At 37.2% G+C, this 25,829-nt stretch overlaps 1 protein-coding gene across 2 annotated transcripts in view; it reads left to right on the top strand.

Annotated features, from left to right (window-relative positions):
* Nucleotides 1–24,100, top strand: part of LOC134202646 (dynein light chain 1, cytoplasmic) — a 60,379-nt gene extending 36,279 nt beyond the window's left edge. For both annotated transcript variants that reach the window (XM_062677661.1, XM_062677663.1), the window contains exon 3: nt 23,220–24,100. In XM_062677661.1, the coding sequence (XP_062533645.1) occupies nt 23,220–23,381 (162 nt within the window). In that variant the 3' untranslated portion in view covers nt 23,382–24,100. The remainder of the gene's footprint in view (nt 1–23,219) is intronic.
* The last annotated feature ends 1,729 nt before the right edge of the window (nt 24,101–25,829 follow it).

Raw genomic sequence — 25,829 nt, 5'->3', positions numbered from 1 at the left:
TGTGTCTCTTCTCTACGGCACAATCTTTTTACAGTACTATTGAGTTCGTTTTGAAAACAGAATCGAAAAATAGAATTTAAATTACATTTTTTAATGTATTACAGTAATATCTTCTTCTTCTTCTTATTGGTATTACATCCCCACAGTGGGACAGAGCCGCCTGGCAGCTTATTGTTCATTCAGCACTTCCACAGTTATTAACTGCGAGGTTTCTAAGCCAAGTTACCATTTTTGCATTCGTATATCATGAGGCTAACACGATGATACTTTTATGCCCAGGGAAGTCGAGACAATTTTCAATTCGAAAATTGCCTAGACCGGCACCGGGAATCGAACCCAGCCACCCTCAGCATGGTCTTGCTTTGTAGCCGCGCGTCTTACCACACGGCTAAGGAGGGCCTGCATTACAGTAATATCTTGATTTTATTATCCTCTGGCGAATTTTGGGGAGAAAAAGGAAATGTGACGATTGTATTGTATAGTCCATGTTTGCAGGTGCGACTGTATAACGGTTGAACATTAATAAATCTCGGGTACTTATTCAAAAGGACGTATGTGATTTTGTAAACAAAGATTCAAACGCCGATTTGTCCAATCTGATGGCTCTCCCACGCAAACCAACACCACCAACCGGTAGCCGAAGGCTTCCCCTACCTGTCTGTGGTGATGGTTTGCGTGGGAGTGCTATCAGATTGGACAAATTGGCGTTTGAATCTTTGTTTACAAAATCACATACGTCCTTTTGAATAAGTACCCGAGAAATCATTGAAGTCATTCGGAAAAAAACCTGAGTGGAAATTTTATAAGAACTACGTATTACCCTGGGTGTGGCATATTTTGGGTTTAATTAAGAGCAGTTAACTTTCCACTTAGCGCTTTGTTTCAGAAAGGAGTAAGTAGTGGAATTAAATGGAATAGTACAAACTCGTCTTATGACAAGTTTACATGGACGTTCAAAAGTGCTTTCAATGGAATACAAAGCTTGTAACGATCGATTGAAGATGGGATACAAGATTATTCATCAATAGTTTTTCTAGAACGTTGAAAAAAATTACCTACAGCATAATAGCTTAAAACTAATCGTTATAAATTGATGGATTCTGAATTTAATTCGCGTTCAATGATGATCTCTCATCTAGCACCCTTCGAACCAATGGCCGTCGTGAGAATATCACTTTAACATATCGTTAATTGCTGTTTTCTTTTATCTATTTTCATATACCTACAATTTTACTGAGGAAAAGTGGAAACCGGCCCATTGCAATTTAATGGATTTTCGCCGTCAACACCTATAATTCTTACGTGCTTTATAATAAGAAACGAAATAAGAGAGAGACAACTTAGGTTACAACATTCAATGACCTCAAGGTAAGAAAATTCTGTTGTTTTCGAAATTAGCATTAGCATTGAGCATTTCGCACAAATTCGTAGGTGGTACAAGCCAAGACTATTGTGCAACACATTCATCCGTTACCACAGATATTGAGATGGAAGCAATGCACTCTCCAATAGTCGAGATCTGTCCTGGCCACGTCCTTGCGAATGCTGAGGAAGGGGAAGGATGGTTAGTTGGACACCTACTTAAGAAAGATGCAGAGAACTCTACGACCTCTCATAGGTGCCACGGAAGGTTTTTGGATTGTTAGTGTTGAAGGTTAACATTTGGAATCGTTCTGGTAGAACGTGAAACACAGAAAGAACTAAGATAGAAATACAAAGTAGGAAAGGGACGAGCCTGGAATTGAACCCACGACCTCCTGCTTATAAGGCAGAAGCGGTAGCCACTAGACCACCGAGCTCGTCTAATTTTGTTCTGGTTTCGAAATCATGACATGTTTGAAACTATGTGTTTGAATTCATCGATATCTTTAGACAAGCGACTTGGAATTACTAAGTAGAAGTTTTGTAAAAACTGGGGAAATGGCTTCAAACTCCTATTATGCTTCACTTCCAACATTTTTTTTTTCAAATTGATAGGAATCAGCGCCTAATGATATCGGCAGGTCAAGTATGATGAAACTTAAGGTGGTTATACAACACAGCCACAAATCGGCCATCTTGGAAACCACGTGCTTTTTCTAGTGATTTTTCAAGAGCACGAATTGAGAGAACCACAATGCCAATGGGGGTGAAACATCCGTGGATCGTTTGCTTACTCATGCTAAACAATCGACTTCAATTTCAACATTGTACGAAAATTATTACGCTAGATTTGAACTTTTGATAATAGGAGTAGAAAATCGTGTGGTGAATTTAAAATTCACCACATGGCTTGATTGTATAATCACCTTAAATCTGTTACCAAAAAGTAACAATCAAAAATTCTTTATTATCCACAAATAAAATTTGGCAGCACATTGGACCTAGCATTGGACGACTTGAAATTTTGTATCAGGCATATAAAATGAACGCATTCACTTGCCATAAGACGAGTTTGTATAATCCCATTTAATTCCACCACTTATCATAAGACGAGTTTGTACAATCCCATTGAATTCCACCACTTAATTGTATCTTGACAGATACGTATTTCGACCTCAACAGTTAGGCCGTCTTCGGTGTCTCGTACTTGACTCGACTTAGAGAGAAATACACTGAAGACGACCTTACTGTTGAGGTCGAAATACGTATCTGTCAAGATATAAGTGGTGGAATTCAATGGGATTATACAAACTCGTCTTATGACAAGTGAAGACATTCCACTAAAAAGCTCAAAATTATTTTCTTAACAAAATGAACGCTTTGTTTGATGGTATTGGGAATATAATTCAAACGCTACTAATGGGGAAACTATAAATTTAAAAAACTACTCCGGCACAAGACCTAACTACTGCACACAATGTTCAAGTGGCCATCATAGGCTAGTCCATTGTGGGTCTGTGTCCTAGTAGGGGGAACGTAGGGAAGGGTTCAGCCTTGCCAAACTAAGCTACCAGGTAGCTCCAACTGAACAAACTCAAAAAAAAAAAGAAATAATGTCTCAATTTGTAGAATGTAGAGTAAGATGGGGCAAGATGATGGGTCACGGGGTAAGATGGATCAGTGCCGTTTTCGAGCATCTACATTTTAATGCAAAGATTATGCCGTTGTAAGAAGAATAATTTGATTCTACTTCATTGTCACTCGATTTGAGGATATAATTTCATTTTCATAAATAAATTTGATCAAAAATTGCACATTCTAACATGGACATGCAAATGGGCCAAGATGGGTCAGCAAATACTAAACAGATAGTTCATATTAAAAATATATATGTCCCATTGCTGATTCAATCATTTTTAAATGTTGTGAATTTGTAATTAAAAATGTATATTTCTGTCCTTCAGGAAGCAATACTCGGAACGGCTTGGTATCATTAGAAATTGGAGACATTTTTTAAATGAAAGTCCAATTTTTCATCAAAAGCCTAAAAACAATATTAATTATAAAATTTAAAGGTGACCTATTTTTCCCCGCTTTCCCGAAAAAATACTTTAACTTTAATGACTGAAAATAAAATAAAAAGTAACACCCTGTATGTAAGGTTTATATTTTTCTGTTTGAAATTTTTGATGGCGTATACGTCACTTTCTCTCAGATCACTCAGATCTCAGATAAGTTATTCTCAGATCTCAGAAGTATAGAAGCATTTCTAAAAAAAAAAAATAGTTTGACAATCTTTTTGACATTTCCAAACAACTGACATAGGGTAAAATGCCCAATAGTGGACCCCCTAGTAGCGAAATTTTGCTCTTTTTGTCATAAGTAGTAGAAATTTTCAACATATTTATTCTGCTTGAAATCTAATACCAAGTTCTGTAACTCCTCTTCACGATACATACATAAAACACTCAAATACACGACGTTATTCGTTGAAATTAACATTTTAAAGTCTAACTGAATTCGCCCTATAGTAGACCCCCTGTGGGTCCATAATAGGAATTTGCTTCCCTATAGTTGACACTTCATTTGATTTTTATGTTCCGTTTCGGGACGTTCTTCTTCCCTATTATGGACCCCCCAAAATAATCCTATAATGGACACTCTCGTGTTAATTTTTTATAGAATTGTAAAAAATCAATTAATTTTACTTTCCATAGCATTTCCAATGCATGTAATCAAATCATAGGACTGTAAGGTAGGTTCTCCCGATGAAATTCCATAGCAAAATGTTTACATTGTGCTGTAATAATGCAAAAATGGTTGGAGGGTCCACTATTGGTTAGGGGTCCACTATTGGGCACTTTACCCTATTAATCATTTATCTTGTTTCTATCTTATTTTTGCAGGTATGCATCCAAAAAACATCTTCACAAAAGGACAGACATCATCGACAAATATAGTATGTATCCTTACACAATATGTGATCTTGATGATCTTTTTGCGGACAATTGCGTGAGATTGCAAATCCACAGATGGTGATCGATTTCATTCAATGCTCATAACGGATCCGTTGAAAATAACGTCAGAAATATTATCGCTTGATGCTGAGGAGACTCTACATTTGCCACATTAATTTTCTAAATGGACAGCTAAATTTAGTCGGTTTCGTCATTCTCCACCACACATAGTATCATCTACCATAGCATGTCAAGTGCGACTAGCCGTTCTGTAAAATGACTGGAAAATATTTTTTCTTCGCTTTCCCATGTCTGGATTTGGAACTATGTTATGTTGTGTAAATTGTCATCTGTTTTTATTTGTATGAATTATTTGGTTAACGTGCGTTGTTCATCCCCTGTGGAGAAAAACTATTGCAAAAAAATGGAAGGTGGCCCCAGAGGCAACTCAGTTTGTGGTTTACATCCAAATCCAAATATTTTTGTTAGTAGAAACACTATGGAATGGAACAAATAGAAGTAGTGGATGTGAATGTGTGTGTTTTGGAAAATATGATTTTTACATACTTGATCAAAGAAATAATGTATTTAAAAATATCTTTTGTGCTAAATTTTAAAATGGTCACTTGTTAATTGATTTTAAATAGGGGAACGGTTCGGCACTTCATCCCAAAGCTCCTATTTCTATCCCATCGAAAACAAAGCAATGAAAAGGAATTTTGATTGTTTCTTATTCTTGTGATTTTTTTTCACCAATGAGCACGCGTGTTAGCAAAAAGAAGCAACGAGATTGGTGCTGTATTTCTTCGCTTTGCGATGAGATGCATATATGTTCAGTGAGATGGAAAACGGAACAGTTCCCCTATATTTCGGGATTAGTACAAAAGGCCGAACCACAGAAGGCCAAAAATGTACTAGCATACCACAATATTATTTTCATTATTATCTTATTTATTGAAAGAAGATGTATGATAATATGGGCATACCTGCACAAAGCAAGATATCAGGCCTTAATATGCGAACAAGTTCAAATTTTATTTGCCAAATACAAGAATATTATCATCTATATTAGATTCATGGAAAAATGAGAACACCACATTACTGCGATCGGAACAGAAAAAAATACCTTCGATCAATTGAAATGTGACTGTTCAAAAAGTGAAGAGTGGCAAACCGGTTCAGTCGGCTGTTGTGCGGTTTAATAATTTTATTTGGTATGGAATACTCAATACTGTTGTAGGAATATCATATTCTTGCATATTACCCCACTTTACTCTCCCAAAAAATAGTTTTTGATGGGTGGCCCATAGTGCCCCAAATGGTGGCTCATATTGCCCCGTATAGTCGGGAACACACATCAAAATCAATACATTTTCAAAAGTACATTCCAACAATTTCCAAATGCATTTTTCATCATTCATCGACATAATATGAAAGGTAACACTCCCTAGTATAAGTTAACTACATTTGAACGATGATTTTTCGAGCTTTTTAGCGCTTTTCGGAACGATTTCCTTAGGTGGCCCATATTGCTCCGATCACCCCTAACAAAATAAGGCCTGATTTAAACTGACTGCTTTTCAAAACCACGTGTAACAAACCGAATAGCATATATTGAATTCTTTAGCCACGGGCTGAACGGCAGGACGTCAAAATTGTTGAAATAACCAATAGCTAATTGTAAAATTTCGATAGATAGGCAAATGCCCACGGTTTATAGGTTTTACTAAAGCTTCAATATCTCAGTCCTGTTATATGTAATATTTTTTCGATCTATTTTCACGAAAACTTTCCTTATAAAAAATACTTTTTGGATAATGGTTGACAATGCACGAGAAAAAAAAATTACTACGGACACGAGTTAATTTTCAGCGAAAAATATCGAAAAAAATGAATTTTTGAGATATTCAAATGGTTCTAGAGGCCATATAATTGCATAATGCCATCTGAATTACCATGCAGGTTTTCGTGAATTATGTAAGTAAATCATACTTTAGAAATTATTAAAATTAAATTTAAAGCAGCAATGTTACATAAAACTTCAGTCTGGATTTATATCATATTTGGAGTCAAAAACGTTAAAATTGTTGAAATATGCACCAAAATTTTGTTGAATTTTAAAAGATAAGCAAAAAATCATGCTTTTAAGGGTTTATTAAATTTTTAATATCTCAGCCCCGTTATAATATTTTTTCGATTTGTTTTCACGAAAACATTCCGTATAAGAAATACTTTTTGGATAATGGTTGACAATGCGCGAAAAAAAAAAAAAAAATACGGACACGAGGTAAATTTCCGCGAAAATTTCCGAAAAAAAATGCATTTTCATTAGATTGAATTGGTTCTAGAGGCCATATATTGTATAATACCAACTGAATTACCATGTAGGATACTCATTATGGTCCACAAAAAATATTAAACGATTTAAAATTGAATAAAATGTGTCGAATATAGCCAATATATGACAATAAGTGCTAAAAAGAGCCTTTTTTCCCCAAAAATTGCTCTGTCGGAACCTCTAAATTATTTTTTAGAATTTTGGGTTGTTCTACAGAAATGCTCCAGATGCGATTTTCTTTCATATAAGACTTGAGCACCATGACTTTTCAAAAATAATGTTTTTTTTAGGCCACCCTATTGGATAGGTGAATAATGTAGTTAAATGAAATTACATTATGTACATATCATAGTATGTATAAATAGTGTAAGCTGCGATTGTTTCCTTCAAGTCTAGTCAAGTACGAATCACTAACGGCTTCACAGTTGAGGTCGAAATACGTATCTACAGAAAATACAAAACGTGGTGGAATTAAATGAAAAGTACATACTAAACTCGTCTTATGACACTTTTCTGAAAATGTTTAAAATTCACATAGTTTGACGAAATAGGAAGTATGTTTCGATCGCATAAGAAACATAGGTAAAACATATGTTACCTTGCCCCATGCTCTACCAAACTGAAAATTTTATTCTCAAATCAAGTAACAATGGCATAATCTCTGCATTAAAATGTATACTTTGCGCAAAAACTTCACTGACTCATCTTACTCCGTGACAAATCTAGCATCACCTTACCCTAAAGAAAAAAATGCTCGGTTCAGTGTATGACTGACTCTAATTACCGTTGCTTTTTGTACCATGTGTTAGTCATTGTTATGTTGGAAAAACATTAAATAGATACTTTTATTAGGACTTTGAAGTATGTACAACATAGCTTGAAAAATCCGTCTTCATTCGGATGGACTTTGTGAAAACGATAACACTGAAAATCCGGGTCAGAATCATTGTCAAATCAAAGGTGTAGTTTTTATACTTTCCGATTGTATGGAACATGTTCTGGATCTAGCAATGCTCCTCGCGATTGTTAACAATCAGAAGCAGTTGCAATCATTTATTCAGTCAGCTTTCGGTACTCGGGGATGTGTTAGTGTTTTGTGTCCTCTTCTATTATACGTTTCAAAGTTGGATTTCGATTGAACGATGCAGTATCTTATCCGATGCTTGATCAGTTGGCATTAATCAACCGTAAACCAGATGGGTCCTTGCGGCGCTTGATGGGTGCTACCAACCGCTACTGTTGAAAGCTTTCAGTAAAAATTGCTACCGGAGCTGTGGGGATTTCGCATGGTGAGCGTGTATTGATGGCCGTTGATTGAATTGGATGCGGTTTGTGGGTTACATTACAGAAGGATGCGATGGTTTACCCATAGTGGCACGAAGTCATCAATCATCGTTATTCCGGTGCGCGGTATGGCAGGGTTGTTTCTTATGATGTTTATGTCATGATGAATGTATCTGTCTGTATGTGATTTAATAAACGATGATTGGTAGTTTTTGATCTGACAAAGTTAAAAGTTCATTAAAAAACATGTAGTGGCCATTTGGAAACATTTGCTACTGCATCACGTAGTAGAAGGATTCTAGGTTCTCAAAAAAATGTTACTTGCAAATTTTGCTGCTATTTAAAAAAATTGGAGAATGAATCCGAGACCGTTGTATGCTCCTTATTTCGCGCAAGAAAATAGGATAGTTCCTAATTTCGCGCAGAAGTGTTCCTAACTTCGCTCATGTTTGGAATTGAATATCGTTATTGGTTTCATGAAATATAATCAATTAACCAATAGAAACATGCATCCATTGTTCAAAATATGCAGATAACGGTATCAGGCAGCCGTCAGTGACCCATTCTTTAGTCGAAATGGTATGTGCCTATATTTCGACCCTGGAGCTTTGCTTAGATTTTACTTTATGCATTTTAGTTGACACAAGTCATAGTTCCTAAAATATCGTTTGCTTCTGAAACATAAACCATATTTTAAGAAAAAAAGGCATTGTATGAGCAATGTTTAGCTGGTGTATAAAAAAGTTTAAATTTTCGAGACGTCATGAAAGAAAGTCTTAAATGCCGCTATCTCTTACATAGGACATCTTCAAATATGTGTTTTATTCAAGACATCTTCAATATTATATACCTACATTATCGAAAAAGCTGCTGTAGTTTTATCTTAAGTTTAGCATCATTTTACACATCGGATTTGGTAGCTATTGCAGGCACTGATCTATAAGATTTTTCAAGTCAACATTAGTCGATGTCGGTGGTTTTCCGCCTGAAAATTTGATAAAAAGCGTATGGGAATGAACTTTTCGGGTTCTATTCAGTGTAAAACTGTCCTGTGTATTATATTGCTTTTGTTTCATTAGAATGTTGCAAATGAAACTACGCAACAACAATAAACGAAATTAGGCACCAAAATTACTCTCATATACCTAATTTCGCTCACAAAGCGAAAGTCTAAATAAACACAAAATACATAAAATTTTACACTTTTCAATAGTAATGACGAATAAACATATCCAACAGAGCATAATGGATACAAATATTTCCAAAAAGTAGCCAGTTTTGTACAGTAAAATCATTTGTTTACTTGGGTCATGTTCTTCGTCGCTGTGCTAAGGCGGTCGATGGGAGGATCAAATTGAAATACAGTCCCTTCCCGATTTTGGCAACACGACCGGATTTTAATGTTGCCAAAATGGGGATGTTGCCAAAAACGGGAAAAAAATTTCATACGAAATTTCAATTTTTTTTTTGTTTGCGTGATTGAAGCTAAATACTTAGAATATGTACTACAAAGTATGTGGAGTGTGTTTGAATGATGTACGTGCATCATAATTGACATGTTTGCTATATTATTCATAACTTGGAGATCGTAGTTCAAACAAAATTGAAACAAACTCAAGAATGGTAATTGAACGATATTGTAACTAAATAGCCAATTTCATAATACAATTTTAACAATAAATAATATTTAAAATTAACAATAGCGTTGGCCACGTCCTTACAAAAAAATGTGATGATAAAAAAACGTTTCTATTGTAGTCCATTGAAGTGCTGACTTCAATCTGACGTCTCATATAAATTTTAGTACCCCAAAAATGCTTGTTTTTATTATAATTCACTATATAAATCAAATAGCGGTCCGACGGATACAAGTCGGTGTGATTAAGAGTAAAGTTCTGTGCACAATTTTCGCAGACATTATGGAAAAAATGAACGCAAGGCATAAGACGTTCCATTTGTTTTAGAAAATGGTAACGGAAATTTGCATTCTCCATATTGGTAGCGTATTCAATATAGTGTGAGTATGGGTTAACTACACTCGACTCACTAAAACCAAATTCCTTCGCACTAGTCGGTCTCCTAGCACTCAACCCAGGAATATTTCAGGCGGCAATGATTGATCCATGAGCACAATATATGGGAACTTCACAAGAGGTACTCCACTTCTAATATTTCGCCATCACAAACAAAACACTCGAGAGTAGGCATTGTGAGTGAGTATTGATCTATTGCAATCGTAGCATCCATAGCCAATGAGTAAACTGCTTCGCTCAGATGGATGCCAAACAACGAGTAGGAGCGATCGTTGCTGTGATAAATAATGAGCAACACCGTCTAACAAGCCAAGCCGTGGTGAGGTATTCATGTAAGCGACGACTTTCATTCAGTGTGCTAGAGTTCCAGACTCATAGAGGTCTTCATTAGTTTCTTTTATCAGTACACCGTAACGACGCTCATTGTTGTGTTACGAAGTGATTCGCTTCACTCAATAGGCTTTGGTGAGCGTTGAAGATCATTATACGGTAAATCATTGAACGTCCAATTTCAAAGATCTTAGGAAGCTCATAACTTTACCCGCGAAAGAGCATCAAGTTGGCTTAGATTAACCCGATTTTTTTCTCATGATCTGATTTTTTTCAATGCCTGGTTGAGAACCTTACGATTACATGGTACCAAACTCTCACCATTACTGTTGAACTGTTGGCGAACATGCTGGAATCAAAAGGCTCGTTTTGCAACTGGCACATCAGGAAACTGGAAAAGTGTTCTGATATTAATCGCTAGACAAATTTGCGTCAATTTTAAACAATAAGACTCTTTAAAAGAAAATGGTTATTATCTATACGGGAATGCAGCAGAAAGACTGATAAAATGACAGTTTCTCGGCCGATCCCAGGTAAAGAGGCGCATAATGAGCAAAACGACTTGATGTCTATATAGCGCATTTAGAAAATCGAATGTGTTAATCACTAGCAATTAAACCTACCTTGCTTGCTCCTGGATCACTCATGTAGTACCATTTACATTGTGATGGAAACAGTGGGCTTCGCTCAATAGGTGTTGTACTATATTCAACGGTGTGAGTCAGCTTGTCAAAGACAAAATCAGTGAGAATGCTAATGCTAAACATAAGTTCCAAAATTTGAGAACCTCGTTTTACTTTAGAAGATTTGAATCTATTATTTTAAGCTTTTACATGTGTAGTGGGTGTCCCAGTAAGTATAAGCACGATTTAAAAATAACAACGACTTAGGTCTTTGCAAAAAAAAAAATCGCTTTTATGTCCTTTACTATGTATTTCTACAGTTCATCGTCACTTATTCGAGATTCATTTTATCATACGCCTAAAAGTGGAATTTTGATCAAAGGGTACTCATTAGCCTTTGTCAAAACCCAATAGGAATTTCCTGGGAATATTTTAGAGAATCCATCTCCTAGAGTATGAAAACCAGTTTATCGCAACCTGATATAAGTGAAAAAAAGAATCAGAAGCAGCGACAAGCTATGATCAAATACTTAGTTTTTAAATACTTTGTAGTCGAGAATTATTTTCACCGGGTTACTGACCGCCATCTGCACCCCACCATAGATGGTACGCAGCACTTTCCTTTCGAAAACTCCAAGTGCGCGTTGGTCCTCCCCAAGCATCGTCCAGGTCTCGTGTCCGTAGAGGACTACCGGTCTAATGAGCGTTTTTTTAGATGTTCAGTTTGGTACGGCGGCGAACTCTATTCGATCGGAGCGTCTTGCGGAGTCCAAAGTACGTACGATCCAGCCACTATGCATCTCCGAATTTCTCTGCTGGCATCATTTTCGGCAGTCACCAGTGAGCCCAAGACACAAATTCTTCTACTACCTCGATTTCATCACCACCGATGCAAACTCGAGGTGGGTGGCTCACATTGTCTTCTCTTGAACCACTTCCTATCATGTACCTCGTCTTCGACGTGTTTATGACTAGTCCGATCCGCTTAGCTTCCGTCCCTCTTCAGTCTGATGCAAGATGAATACACAGCTAGGTGTATCAACCTGCCAAGTTTATGGACGAGAAGAAGGCGGGGGTGAAAAATTCACCCGTAATGCTGGGTAGACACCTTTGCGTGGTGTATTACGGTGTACGATCTACCACGGTCATATTGTCAGCTACAGGCAAATCCTGACCCAACGAATACCTTCCCCAATATCCAACTCCGTGGTACTTATGAGGGTGTCGCTGAGTCGGGGGCCTCTCGTTAAGTAAGTACTACACCAACACTTCCTTCCCCTCCCAAGTTACGGTGAAGATGGGCGTGGCCAGGAGTAGTAATCCTCATGCTTTTGTGATTTTTATCCTAGATTGAAATCAAGGACCACACCCACCTTGATTTCTGATAGCAATCTGAATAAGGATTTCAAAAGAAAAACATGAGTATCACTAGTGTCCAATCTACGAAGTACATCGTAACTATGCTATGCTATGAGAAGAAGGCGGGGGTGAAAAATTCATTTTCGGTGCAAAACATAAACAAACCGGCTGGCTCTCCCATACTAAAATCCAAGATGGCTGATTCGTGAATTTGGCAGATTGGAACACCTAGTGGTGTATTCATCTTGGTCTGATGTAGGCTTCCTCCATCTTCTCATAGTTACGTGCCATAATATCTATGTCGTCGGCGAAGCCAATAGCTGGACTGACTTATTGAAAATTGTACCATTCGTGTTAATCCCTGCTCTTCGTATTACTCCTTCCAAAGCGATGTTGAATAGCAGACACGAAAGACCATCACCTTGCCGTAACCCTCTGCGCGTTTCGAAGGGACTCGAGAATGCCCCTGAAACTCGAACTACGCACATCACCCGATCCATCGTCGCTTTGATCAACCGTATCAGTTTATCCGGAAATCCGTGTTCGTGCAAATTTATTATGAAGCACATTTCCCGAAATAGTTTATTATCGTTAGTTTGCAAAAAAAATGACTCACAATATGCTACAGTAGTGAGTGATTTATTATTTCTCTCTGGATTCATTCCTTGTTGCTTATAAATATAGGATTGCGTAAATCTGGTTGAAAGTTTATTCTTAAGTAAAGATATCGGCACTTCTTCTTCTTCTTATTCATTCCACCTGGAACTTGGTCTGCTTTTCAACTTAGTATTCTATTAGCATTTTCTTAGTTATTAATTGAAAGCTTTTCTATGTCCACCATTGCATGAGTAATCTTGTGTTGCAAGTACAATGGATGCCCAGGGTATCGAGAAAGTTTCCCGAGAACATCCTAGACCGGACCGAGAATCGAACTTGCCATCTCTGGATTGTCAATCCTACGCCTTTTGCTTGCAAGGCTACTGGATACCCTATGGCTATATCGGCCCTTAGGAGTTTAAAATCTGAACATTTTTTCGAATGCACATACAGCACATTAAATAGTTATAATGTATGTTATATGGCTGTTTACATATTGCGTATTTCTCAATGTTCTCACTGTTGTTCTCTTTGCACATTCTGTACTCTGTGGAAATAAACATGAATCTCTTTAACTTCGTGCCTTGAACGTGACCTTAGATAAAATGTTAGGGCAAGCTCACACAATAATATTGATAAGTCCATGCCAGCGGCGGTGGATATACATACTCAATACCGCGATATGTTACAATTTCATGACCAACACAATTTCTTGTGTTCAGTAAGCTGTAAAAGCACTGGCGTCGCCGCTGGTGAATACACAAGCAACATCCAAGAATCGTCCTCTAGCAAAATACGACTGAATGGAAAGACAGGAAATGACAACGACCAGCACGGCAAACTGCCAGACCCGCACCCGGTAATGATGGGGGTGCAGTGGGGCAAAAAAAATACATAATGCAAAATAATGCCTGTTATGATGTGGTATGGTGCACCAGTCAGCCTGGTATGTCAGAATGGAAGATGGGGTCAGGTCGCGGCATAGAACAAACATAACAACGAATATAGGTTTGTTTGGCTTCTATAAACAAATAAATTTAACGATTCTTCAAAGTACTGCTTGTTTGATGTATGGCGATGCGAGCTCGTGTAGAGCCAATATTGATTTCAAATATATATAATATCAATAATTCAAATGTATAAAATGTCAATAATTCAAATTTTCGGAAAAGGTAATTTTTCGACTCATTTTTTGGTAATATGGTAAATTAATGTGCCATGGTTTTAATATAGTGAAGTTTCATCGATTTAAGTGAATACGAATCGTATAATCCATAATCACTGAATGCTTATGGTAAAACAGCAAGGTTCAGACATAATTTTTGTTCTTACATCAAATATTTACGCTTCATGGCTTCTGGTTAGTTGTCACATCAGTTGAACAACAAAAAGACAACTCGAACTTTTTGTCCATCATTTGTACCACAACTAGCCTGCAGCCGTAGAATATACAGGACAAAGTCACTATCGACTGACACTACTGACATAGCTAAAAGCTCTGGCGGGTGACCAACTAGCAGCGTAGTCCTCCCAGTCGTAATGTTGTATCTTACTAGGTACCCTATTCCAGTTCCAGTCGGATGGTTTGCCGACGGGATTTATTGCTAGACGATTTTCCATATCCATCCTAGTTTTCCACACGACAGAGCTCTCGAACACGCCGCATACATATGCATGGGCAGAGGAAACGGTCGGCATTGGCCCAACCGCTACTCGCTGCCGGCGGAAGTAGCATATTTCCTCGCAGTAGCTTAGTTGTGTGGGTTGTGCACATGTTATAATGCTACCCCGACAATAAGTCAGTCAAGGGCAGTCGAATCCTTAAAGGCACACGCCGTACAGTAACTTTGCAACAGGATCCATGCCACATCTTGGTACATATGAGCTAGCCGCTTTTTTCTCGAGTGTTGGCCATGTCGCTTTTCGTTTCAACACATTGTTGTCCATATAGAAAGGTAGGTACCTATAACAATGGAACGTTGTCAATGCATGGCGGTTTTTGACTGTGTATGATGAACCTTATCCGGTGCCATCCCATCGATCACGCGTCCTTTGGAGTGTGATGAGTGATGCGGCCAGTCACTGTACGGAGCCAATGTCATGTAAATATATGTCTGTTGTAAACATACATATGTGTGTGCACATGAAACTCTTGTCCCTTTTCTATGTAAATGAAGCATCATCAATTTTACCGTCTCAAAGGAGGTTTTGAATCAAAGTTGGAAGTGAGATCCTGCGGTAGGTGCTTCGTGGACACAATTGGAAAAGTGGGGTAATTGATGGAAGACGTTAAGTAGTTAGTGAAGACGCAAGTGTCGATTATCGCTAGATTTGTTCAACATTGTTCGAACTGGTGTAAAAATTAGTAGATATAATATCAATAATTTTTACTGTATGATCAAAATCCGGATTTGTTGAGAATTTGAAAGTTCTGGAATGTATATATGGTTATATGGTATAAAAAAACAGGCGGGCGGAATGCAATAAGCATCGAAATTCGTGCTTTATTCCATTGATTTGAGATGAGATGAATTAGCTACAGTGAGGTGGAAAATAAAATCGCGTTCAAACGTAGCGGAAATCAACATAATTTTAACAGCCCAATCCTCGCCTATTATTGAACACCCAATAAGAATGCTGTAGTGTAGCCTGAGTTATTAGCCGATCATCATTAATGTGCTCTCTAAGGTATATTCATAATTGGTGTGCTTTTGTTTCGGTTGTATCAGGTGTAAGTAAAGCCATAAATTTCGTATCTTAAGCATAATACAGTAATATCACGATTTTATCACCCTGGCGAATATCGAGGTGACAAAATAGGAAATGTGATAAAATCGTAAAGAATGATTTTCGATTTTTTAATTAAATAATTTCACAAATATGAATCAGATTATGCCTTGGAAAGGCAAAATACGTGAACGGCTTCCGTTATTTCTTGCCTAAAAAGGCTTTAAAAATGCTTGGCAAGTACCTACACAGAAATGATTCAAAATAAACTAAATTGAAAAACTGTTAACAGGCGGAGAAAGTTATTTCATGAAAATCATTGTTGTTTGCTGAAAGATTTACGAAAAAAAAGAAGGCTAAAAATTTCAAATTTTGTTTGTATTACAAAATTGTAAAAAAACGTGATAAAATCAGGGATAGACAAAATCGGATCAACACTGTATAATGAATATAACAACATTGTACATGTATTTGAATGAAATAATTCTCTACCTACGTTACGATCTATAAATCTCAGATATGATAACCTCTTTAATATAGTATCTTGTATTTTTCCGTGTTCCTGTCAGTACGTTATCTTATCATTTCGTTCTGTAAAATATCCGCTTTAGCTCAGCTTAGATTTGTGAGTTGCATCTGGTCTGTTTGCGAAAGGTTGGAAATCATCGCTTTTAACATTGTTCGTTGACCTCACGAGTAGTGGGCAATATATTTTGTAGAATGCAAAACAACAGGAAATGTACACAAACGACACGTAAGATTTGCGTAACGTTATCCTATCCTTATCGTTTAGGCTGCGCGAGTTGATAATTTTACTTAAAAGAAGTCAAGGCTATCCTTTTCACGATTTGTTTATTGTAACGACACTAAGTAAGAAAATGACTGTTGTGCACGAGTTTTATGTTACACATGGCAAATTTAGACACTATAGATTTCATAGACGAGCGGAGACATGGTTGAGTCATTTCGGTTTTGTGTGTTTTTCCATTTTTTCACAGCGTATCACGCGAATTTGACGTCACATTCTCTGTTGCTTGGATTGCAATCGTGACGTAATGCTCGTTTGGCTACACTAAATGTCTGTTCATTTGGCTACTCTCGCCTTCGCGTTGGCTCGTCTATGGAGACTAGAATGTCTATATCAATGGTAAAGCCTCAGTAACTTAAACTAAAAAAACTAATTTATCCACCTAGCGGTGTTGGTGCATTTCTCGTGTCAAAAAAATATTAAGAAATATGAGTGAGTGTTTTTAGCGTGTTTTGCGCATGCAAATAGTGTTTTGGTCATAAATTCTGATCCCATCATCCGATCTGGCCAATTTTCAACAGCAAACAATAGGTCCCTTCCCAGGTGATAGCTATCAATGTTTATTCGCTGGGGTTGGTTTTCACTCGTTTTTCTACGCCGGTCGTTTTTACGCAACGAATTATTTCACAAATTTTGGAACATACGCGGGTTTTTACACAGATTTTCTTTAACTTTTTTCACGCGGTTTTTAAAATGATCAGGAGATAGTAAAAATTGGTTGAAGTCGTTTTTTGCGCGTTATTTGGAATTTACGCGGTATGTTTCTCCACGTAAAAACCGACTTCAGTATATCGATTTTTGGAAGTGGGCGTAAAATGCTTGACGAAACATTTGTTAACTGAATCGAATCACGAGAAGTAGCGGTGAATGGCAAATATGAACATTCCTGCTCTGATAAGCCGTACATCCACGTAACAAAACAGCAGATTTCAAAAACCGCTGTCAAAATCACTTCAACTACAATCGATTCTGCGTAGTTTTCAGGTACCCCTGACTATAATATAAAACTGCGTAAAATAACTTCAAAAAATCAGCGTGAAATACCCCACAAAGATTCCAAAATCAAAATTGGAGCGTAAACAATAATTTCGTTAAAAAATGCGTAAATGTATTACATATACCAGAGCAAGCGTAATATCAGGGAAATGTGTCAAATTGCTGGAAAAGCTGACCATTGGGTTCAACTCCCAAACTCAAGGAATGCGATGGCAAATTCTTGGTTCCAGAATCAAAACTTCCCTCATGCTGGTCTTGTTTTACCCAATTTGAATTTGAACTTTCAATAAATATAGTAGGGAACAACAGCAACGTGAACAACAAAACATAAACAAATCAAATTTTGACAAATACTAATATGTACTAATCTTTTATTTTCTAATCTTTTATTTTCGAAAGTTTTATTTTTAAAGTATTTACTATTTTCGAAAAAGTTTAATATTTATACCAAAGCAACTTTACTATATGTGGGCCTTACTATAAAGTAGTAACTACATATTGTAGATTTTAATACTTTTAATCCTACGGGCCAATTAAACGTGCAAAACATCAACATTCGAAACCAATAATTGGTTCACCAACTTTGTAGTTATTCAACTAGTTTGATAATGAACTGCACGACTCCATTATTGTTTCATAAACTAGTTTTTTCATCGCCACAGAACTAGTGCCCATTTAACGCCCGAAGAATAATAATATCATCATTAATAACATGAACTATCCTTCTTTCTTAATAATCCTATCACCTACCATTTATAAATCACGATGAAAAGGCAAATTGTAGCTGCCCCCTTTCATTGTAAGGTTTATCATATTAGCAAGTTACGAAGCACGTAATTGCCTGAGGGTTCTCCTGATATGATGTCTGAGGTAAGCAAGCAGTGTTGATGGTGTTGAACTGTTGACACAATCGTGGATCCATGTCCTTTATAAAGCAAGAACAAAACTTGAAAGCGTGACTAATAAACCAATTATCAACCTACCAACCACTACTTTTCACAAGTTGAGGTGAGGAAAATCGCTTGTACTGTGCTCGCATTTATCTTCATCTACACTTGATACGATCCTGCTGTAAAGGGTGTTTTCATTGGAAAGTTTGATGAAATTAACTTGAAAAAATCATTGTATTTTCAGAGAATCATCTTTCTTTGTCTGCGATGTGAGGGGCCCTCCTTTGCCGTGCGGTAAGATGCGCGGCTACAAAGCAAGACCATGCTGAGGGTGGCTGGGTTCGATTCCCGGTGCCGGTCTAGGCAATTTTCGGATTGGAAATTGTCTCGACTTCCCTGGGCATAAAAGTATCATCGTGTTAGCCTCATGATATACGAATGCAGAAATGGTAACTTGGCTTAGAAACCTCGCAGTTAATAACTGTGGAAGTGCTTAATGAACACTAAGCTGCGAGGCGGCAATGTCCCAGTGGGGGATGTAATGCCAATGAAGAGAGAGAGAGAGATGTGTGTTTTATTGATTATGTTTATAGGAGATGTGAAGTGTTTATTTTTATCTATGCCACGCTGTAAAGTCGATTTCATACCTTTTTGCCTTTAACGTACAACAAAGTTGTACCGACTATTATTTCATTTCGAAAACGAACTTTTCATAGAAATCTCGGAGACCCATAATGTTATATACCAATCGACTCAGCTCGACGAGCAGAACAAATGTCTGCCCGTGTCTATGTGTGTGCGTATGCGCGTGTGTGTGTGTGTGCACAAAGGCTTAGAAAGACATTAGACAACTTTTCATATAGTAATCCTTAAATGATTTTCTCGTAACAAGTTGCATTCGACAGGGGGTAAAACCTCCCAGTTAGAGCCTAAATCAGTGGTCCCCAGCATGCTTACTATCAAGGGCCGCATAGCTATTTCGAACTGTTGAAGCGGGCCACAGTACATTTGCATGATTTGTTTTTCATTTCATGTAGATTTTTACTGCTTAATAAATTATTTTGAATATCTATTTCACATTTCAATAAAATTTGTTGCGATGAATCTTCTTTAAATAACATACTTGTAAAAACATTTTATTCTACGGGTTTTATCAGCTTTTACTTAAGACGATAAAAATCTTTTCGCAACTGGTTTTATTGTAGATCCAGTTGAAAACCGAACTGAGCTCTCGCGACAATCGCATTTTTCCCCATTTCCGGATGTCGCAACTGCATCACGAGTAGTGCGCATCTATGCCATAGCCGTGCGCCATCATGCGCACCACTCGCGATGCAGTCGCGACATTCGGTAATGTGAGAAAATGCGATTGTCGCGAGAGCTCAGTTCGGGTTTCAACATGATCTACAATAGTATAGTTTGCAACTGTTTTTAGCATAGTTTGCAGAAGATATATTGTGAATTTACTTGACCAATGAATTCGAAGGTCGGTTCACTTGGCTATTCCAAACGTTCCCTTTTGCAGCAAGGTTTGCCAAACTCAATAAATGTTTGGTAGATTACCTTGTTTTTTGCTCCTTGTCTATCAAAACAGATGTCAAAACATCGGAAAAGGTAAGAGAAGTCCGAGGGAAACAGCAAAAAGCACGTGACAGACTTGTCAGTTTCGACAGATTTTACTATGAAAACCGGTGTGAGTGTGAAAACGGCGATTCCAACGACCGTTCAAGGAGCGACTATATCGAACAGTCGAGTCCAATAGGGAAATCCACGTACAATATTAATCTTCTTTCCCAAATGATCATATGCCGTACAATTCTAAGATTTTGAATTTTTGTTGAAGGATTATTATTCACTACACATAACAGTAACGATTCCTTAACCTCATTCCATCCGTTCAAGGACTTTAAATATGCAAAATGTATGCGCGTAAATGCATGAAATAAATAAACTGATAGTTTTATTTCCTATTTAAGCAGTCGAAATATTGAAATCTCCCAATTCTGTGTCATTGAACGAATAGATAAAAATTGAGATTTCGAGCCACCATTGATCATAGTTTGTCGTATCAAATGACGACAAACATGTTTAAAGCCAAGTAAACTTTCCAGCAGTTTTGAATAGAAATCGAATAAATCTGATTTCCGCACTATGTGCCTTGTTTCCAGATTTGCGATCAATTGATTTTTTCAGAAACCTTTTACTCGTCTACTAATCGAAGCTAGGGAAATTCTTGACTTTGTTAAATATTGTAGGTACCATCGATCGAGGGTTCTCTTGATAGACCGAAGGGTATTTTGGACATTTTGAAACAAAAATTATAAAGTAAATTACTCTCAAATTGCCATTATCACAGTGTTGATTGGTTGGATGGTTGTTTGGATTGATGGATGGCAACTTTCTGTTTCAAATTTGGTATTTTTTCCGTTTAATTTTTTTTAGAAAATCAAAAATCCAAAGTAGCTCCCGCAGTCAAACAAAGGGATGCACGACGGTAGCGTAAAGTACGTTAATCTTCAGCTTGCTTTCTTAAGTTAAAAATAAAGGAAATTTACATTTTGCCAAACCCTCACTTGTATGGAAAGTTTCCTTATTTCAGAGCAGAAAATCTGCGAAAAAATTGACGAATTTGCTATTTTCATAGCCCGGGGCAATACCATCGAAGTTGTTTGCTGTTGGCCTACGTAACATCTATGAACTGATGAATTTAATTAATCATGATGGTGCTTATATATATCGATTAGAAATACTACAATAAGAGATCGGCGAAGACGCCATCTTGTTTCCAATCGAACCGTCAAAAGCGGTTCCAATTCGACTTGTTTACTTTTTGCATCCATAAGAAGCAAGCAAAAAGTTCAAGTGATGCCGGTATTATTTTCACGATTTCATGCATTTTCATACGTTGCCATTTCGACAGTTTTTCACTCCGCCGGTCTCTGGTTATAGGGTGGCTAATATCGATGTATGAACTAATGTTGTGAACTTGACAGATTCCCTGAGTATAACAAAAAACTGAGTATGATGAAAAGCGTTTCTTATGCATATAAACGGGCCACATGTAGTGTATATTCTGAAATCCTTCGCGGGCCGCAGGAAATGGCTTCGAGGGCCGCATGCGGCCCGCGGGCCACACTTTGGGGATCACTGGCCTAAATAGTATATCACTGTTGAATTCGAGAAAGATTGATCGTTGCGTTTAAAAGTTATTAGGAAAATGGTACATCCAACCATAATAGCGCCATATAAGGTTGGTGTCTTGGCTGAATGCGAGATATCTACTCGGTGAATCAAGTTGGGTTTATCTGCAATGCATCACATCCTCAATGCTCCGTATACTGGATACCATAGATTGAACATTGGTTTGCACTATTGTTCTGCCGTTCAAGTGGAAGAAAAATCATTTTACGTTAAACTCTAATGCTAAATTTAGACAAGGCACGTGAATTGAACAAGTCGCTTGAATGCGAATAATAGCTGACATCCAACACACAATCAAGTTACTAGTCCTTCCCGAATTTGAATGTGCGACTGAATAGGACGGCATGTGCACGAACAGCAGCAAGCGTCGACTCTCGGTGTCAGCGTTGTGAATTGGGGTGGTTCAAAAAACACTTTTTCAAATTTTTTTATGGGCCGCCCTCTTAAGGTCACTCCTTACGGAATCCAAGTTTCAAAGTGCTCGCGTTTTCGGGGGCACACCACTCGATACGGAAGCAACTCACAACTGTCATTTTAATTATTTCTTGCATGCTGCGACGCATCAAAGCTAAATCAACCAAAATGACAGTTGTGCGCCACCTCCGTATCGTAAAATGATACACGGTTAGATCAGACAACCCAAAATGAAGTTCAAACAACTCAAAATTAAGTTCATTTCACTTAATTTGGACCGTTGGTGGGGGAAGCCAATTTTGAGTTGGATGGCTCAACTTGGATTTGAGTAGTTTGCGTTTGATCCCGTGTGAAAATATTAAGTTGTTTCCACCTAATGTTAAGTTCAAATAGGTTTAAACAACCTAAATTTGAGTTCAACCCCTTTAACCTAGCGTTGGCTTCCCCCATCGAACTGCTATCGTTGGGTGGTTTTCTTTCTCTGTTTTTGACATCAAAGGATGGAATGAAAGAGATGCCAGATCGAAAACAACTCAAAATTTGGGTTGTTTGATCTACCCGTGTACATTCTGGTAAGTTGGGCAGAAATCAAAACAACTTTGAAATCGATCTAGGATGCCGCGGTACAACCAGCTGGTTGTCAAAATTAGAGCAAGACGCAAGCACCTCACCGGGGTGGTTCGGCCCGATAACTTAAATTTGGCTATATTCAATATTCTCAATTGGGTTAATTAAACTCAGCTTTGGGTAAATTGTTTGCATGTGATTAAAGGCAAACTATAAACTTAAATTTGGGTTATTGGCCCAAGGTACGATTTTGAGTGAAAACAATCCAATTTTGGGTAGTTTTGGTTTTCTGTATAGGGGTTTGTACTCCGTCGAATGCAATTGTTGCGGGAAAATCGTTCAAGGACTGCTATAAGAAAAAGCGGCTAGTGTTTTTTTTTTGTGTGCACACGCAAAGAAAGGCAAAAACGTTCAAATAATTTTCACTTAAAATGTCTTAAGCGGCGTTTTGTTGCTAAAACTCAGCAAATAATTGGGTAATTCGCCTTTTTTACCGGAATATCAGTTTTATAATTTGCTGCAGAAATAAAAATTGAGTGTGGACAATAATTTTGCGTAAGAGTTCAAAACCAGTACACTACCCTAGTAGAGTTAAGCCTTATTCAATGTAACATGTTTTTTTTTTCAGTACTACATAATAGGCACATGCCACTTAGATGTCATAAAAAATGTCAAGTTCTGTTTCCTTGCGATTGCAATACTAATTATTGTGTTTTTCCCTCTTCTCTGCCAGGATATTGCCGCATATATCAAAAAAGAATTCGACAAAAGGTACAACCCCACTTGGCATTGCATCGTTGGCCGGAATTTCGGCTCCTACGTGACGCACGAAACGCGCCACTTCATCTACTTTTATCTGGGACAGGTGGCCATTCTTTTATTTAAGAGCGGTTAAGTTGTAGCAGCAAGTTGCCGGAGGCGCGCGATTCGTGGAGTGTATACTGAAGGATGAGCAGCAGCAAACGCGGCGCAGCAGGAAACACATTCTATTTACTATTACTTCTACTATTAATAAATTACAATTATAACATTGCCCAACCAAACACAACAATTGCAACAAGAACCAGTCCGGACAGCAATGAATGCAGCTGAGTCCGAGAACGCGCTATTTTTGTGATATCCGCGAGCTGTGTGAGAGCAAGCGCGTTCTCCAGAAAAAAATAAAACAAAACCTGGCAAACCACGAGACAGGAAGTCCTACTATAGTTTTGAAAGAGAAGTTCGAATCTTATAGCTATTAAATCTCCGGGACATATATAGATGAAGAAACGCGAAAAAGAAAAATCAATTGTAGACGCTAACTTTTTTGTTCGAAGCTGAGCGTATTAGGACATTATGTAATAGAACAAAGAGATAGTAGATAATGGATAATTTGATTCCAAGCAAAATTTTGAATTGTAATTATTTGGATATATCTTGATTAGCGCAAATGAGTTGAAAATTGTTTTGTTTGTAACGATACCTACAAATTAAATTTGCTGCGTTGAATTGTATGCGTTGGTTTCTTTTTGTGTATTATTCAAAAGGAATTTTAATGATCTTAAGTTTTCTTATGGAAAACAATGATATAATATAAATAAATTATGATAGATAAACATGAAAAATCCCCAAATAGTTGGAGTTGTTGTTTCATTCACAGAAGCTCATAAAGTATCTCTGTAACAACGGATTTCGCATTCTTGGTGGAGTCCAGGTGTCCCGATGAAATTGATTCCATTATACTAACTCCTCTTCCTGCCTTCCTTTGTATTCAATCAGTCCATTCGCTGTTTGAGACCAATCTATTGTAGAACAAAACGCCTTCTTTTTTCAATAACATCATTATTGGTGTGATATGTGTTCTTGTTCTCGTCGAATCCTTAAGAACAAGCATCCTGTCATTTTCTCCGATGTATGTATGTGTGTTTCCCCGTTAGTATAGATAAATGAGAGAGAGAGAGAAAGAGATAAGGGAAAATGGATACCAACTGATGTGAAAATCAATTTTACTCTGATATACTCTTGATAAATCACTGTCCAGATGCGACCTACTCGTTCGTCACTAGGTTTAGTAGTTTAGAACATACACTCGTTCATACAGGGCTGCAGAGTGCTAAACTAAACTTTGTAGAACTCACAAACACAGATTTCTTACAGCTGACAGATTTTATTCAGAGAATTGTTTGGTAGAAACAGACTAGTGCTTTATGTTGCTCCATCCACGTCCTTGGGACACTAAACAAGACGACATCACACCAGAAAATCCACACCTGAATTCCATAGAAAATTCTAATTTATTGAGCCCCTACTGGGGAAAAAGATCGAAATGCACATTGCCGAAGTTCAAATAAAACGAGTACTTTAAAACACACGCCGACTCATAAGGAAAAGCGAAATCAACCAAAAACTCAAGATTAATTGCAAAAAACCGGGTCAAATCAATTTATGTACTTCTCATTATTAGCTATTATATGAATGGAATGGATATTACAGTATTTTTGTGTAAAATAAACAAAATCTTACAAACTGAAAAATGATGGAAACAAAAGTAAAACAAGCCGAACACTCATTGGAGGTAATAATAGAAGCTACTAAAATGCAAAACTGAATCGTATAAATAAAATGAGATTAAAAAAACAGAAAAACACATTTCGAACCAAATGTAAAATCGATCCTTGGTAATGATTTTATTTTGAATCCGTTTTCCTTGCGATTTGTCTGCAATCTATTGACAAGAACAATATGGAACTCTGACAATTCTCGGGCACTTTTTTAAATCGGTGTATGTAACATTTTGAACAAGCTGAGAAAATTAGCTTGCTTTCAGAGTTTGTTTTTATTCCTATTTGGAAGCAAACAGTTTGATTGCAATTGAATGTAACTCAACGATAAGTTAAGAAAAGATTTTACATCGCTGACTATGAAATTTGCACTGCGTGTGAACATTGAGTTATTTTGATGAAAATTTATGTTAAAAAATTCTGCATCAGATTCATATAAAACATATACGTCATTTTGATAAGTCAGTATGAGTGGGGTCGTGCTACTTTCATCAAAATGTTACGCTGCTCTGTACGCTTACATTGTTGATACGTCGAAATGTTACGCAGGCATTGCAATATCATCAAAGATATTATCGCTAATCAAAGAGCACAGAACGATATAACGGGTATTCACTTAACGGCTTAGGCTGCTGCGTATCTGTTTATAGAAATGTTTCATATGCGTTTTGAAATACAGTCGCCACTCCACACCTCGATATTGAAAGGACCATCGAGATAAGGAGAGATCGAGGAATGGGTGAAAAATTGAAGTGGGTATTAGATTAAAAAAGCTCGTTACTATGAAAAACGACAACATAACA

The sequence above is a fragment of the Armigeres subalbatus genome, unplaced genomic scaffold (assembly GCF_024139115.2).
Source record: "Armigeres subalbatus isolate Guangzhou_Male unplaced genomic scaffold, GZ_Asu_2 Contig1310, whole genome shotgun sequence".
Classification (NCBI taxonomy): domain Eukaryota; kingdom Metazoa; phylum Arthropoda; class Insecta; order Diptera; family Culicidae; genus Armigeres; species Armigeres subalbatus.
Note: the sequence above shows the minus strand (reverse complement) of the source record. Positions and strands in the feature narration are given on the sequence as shown.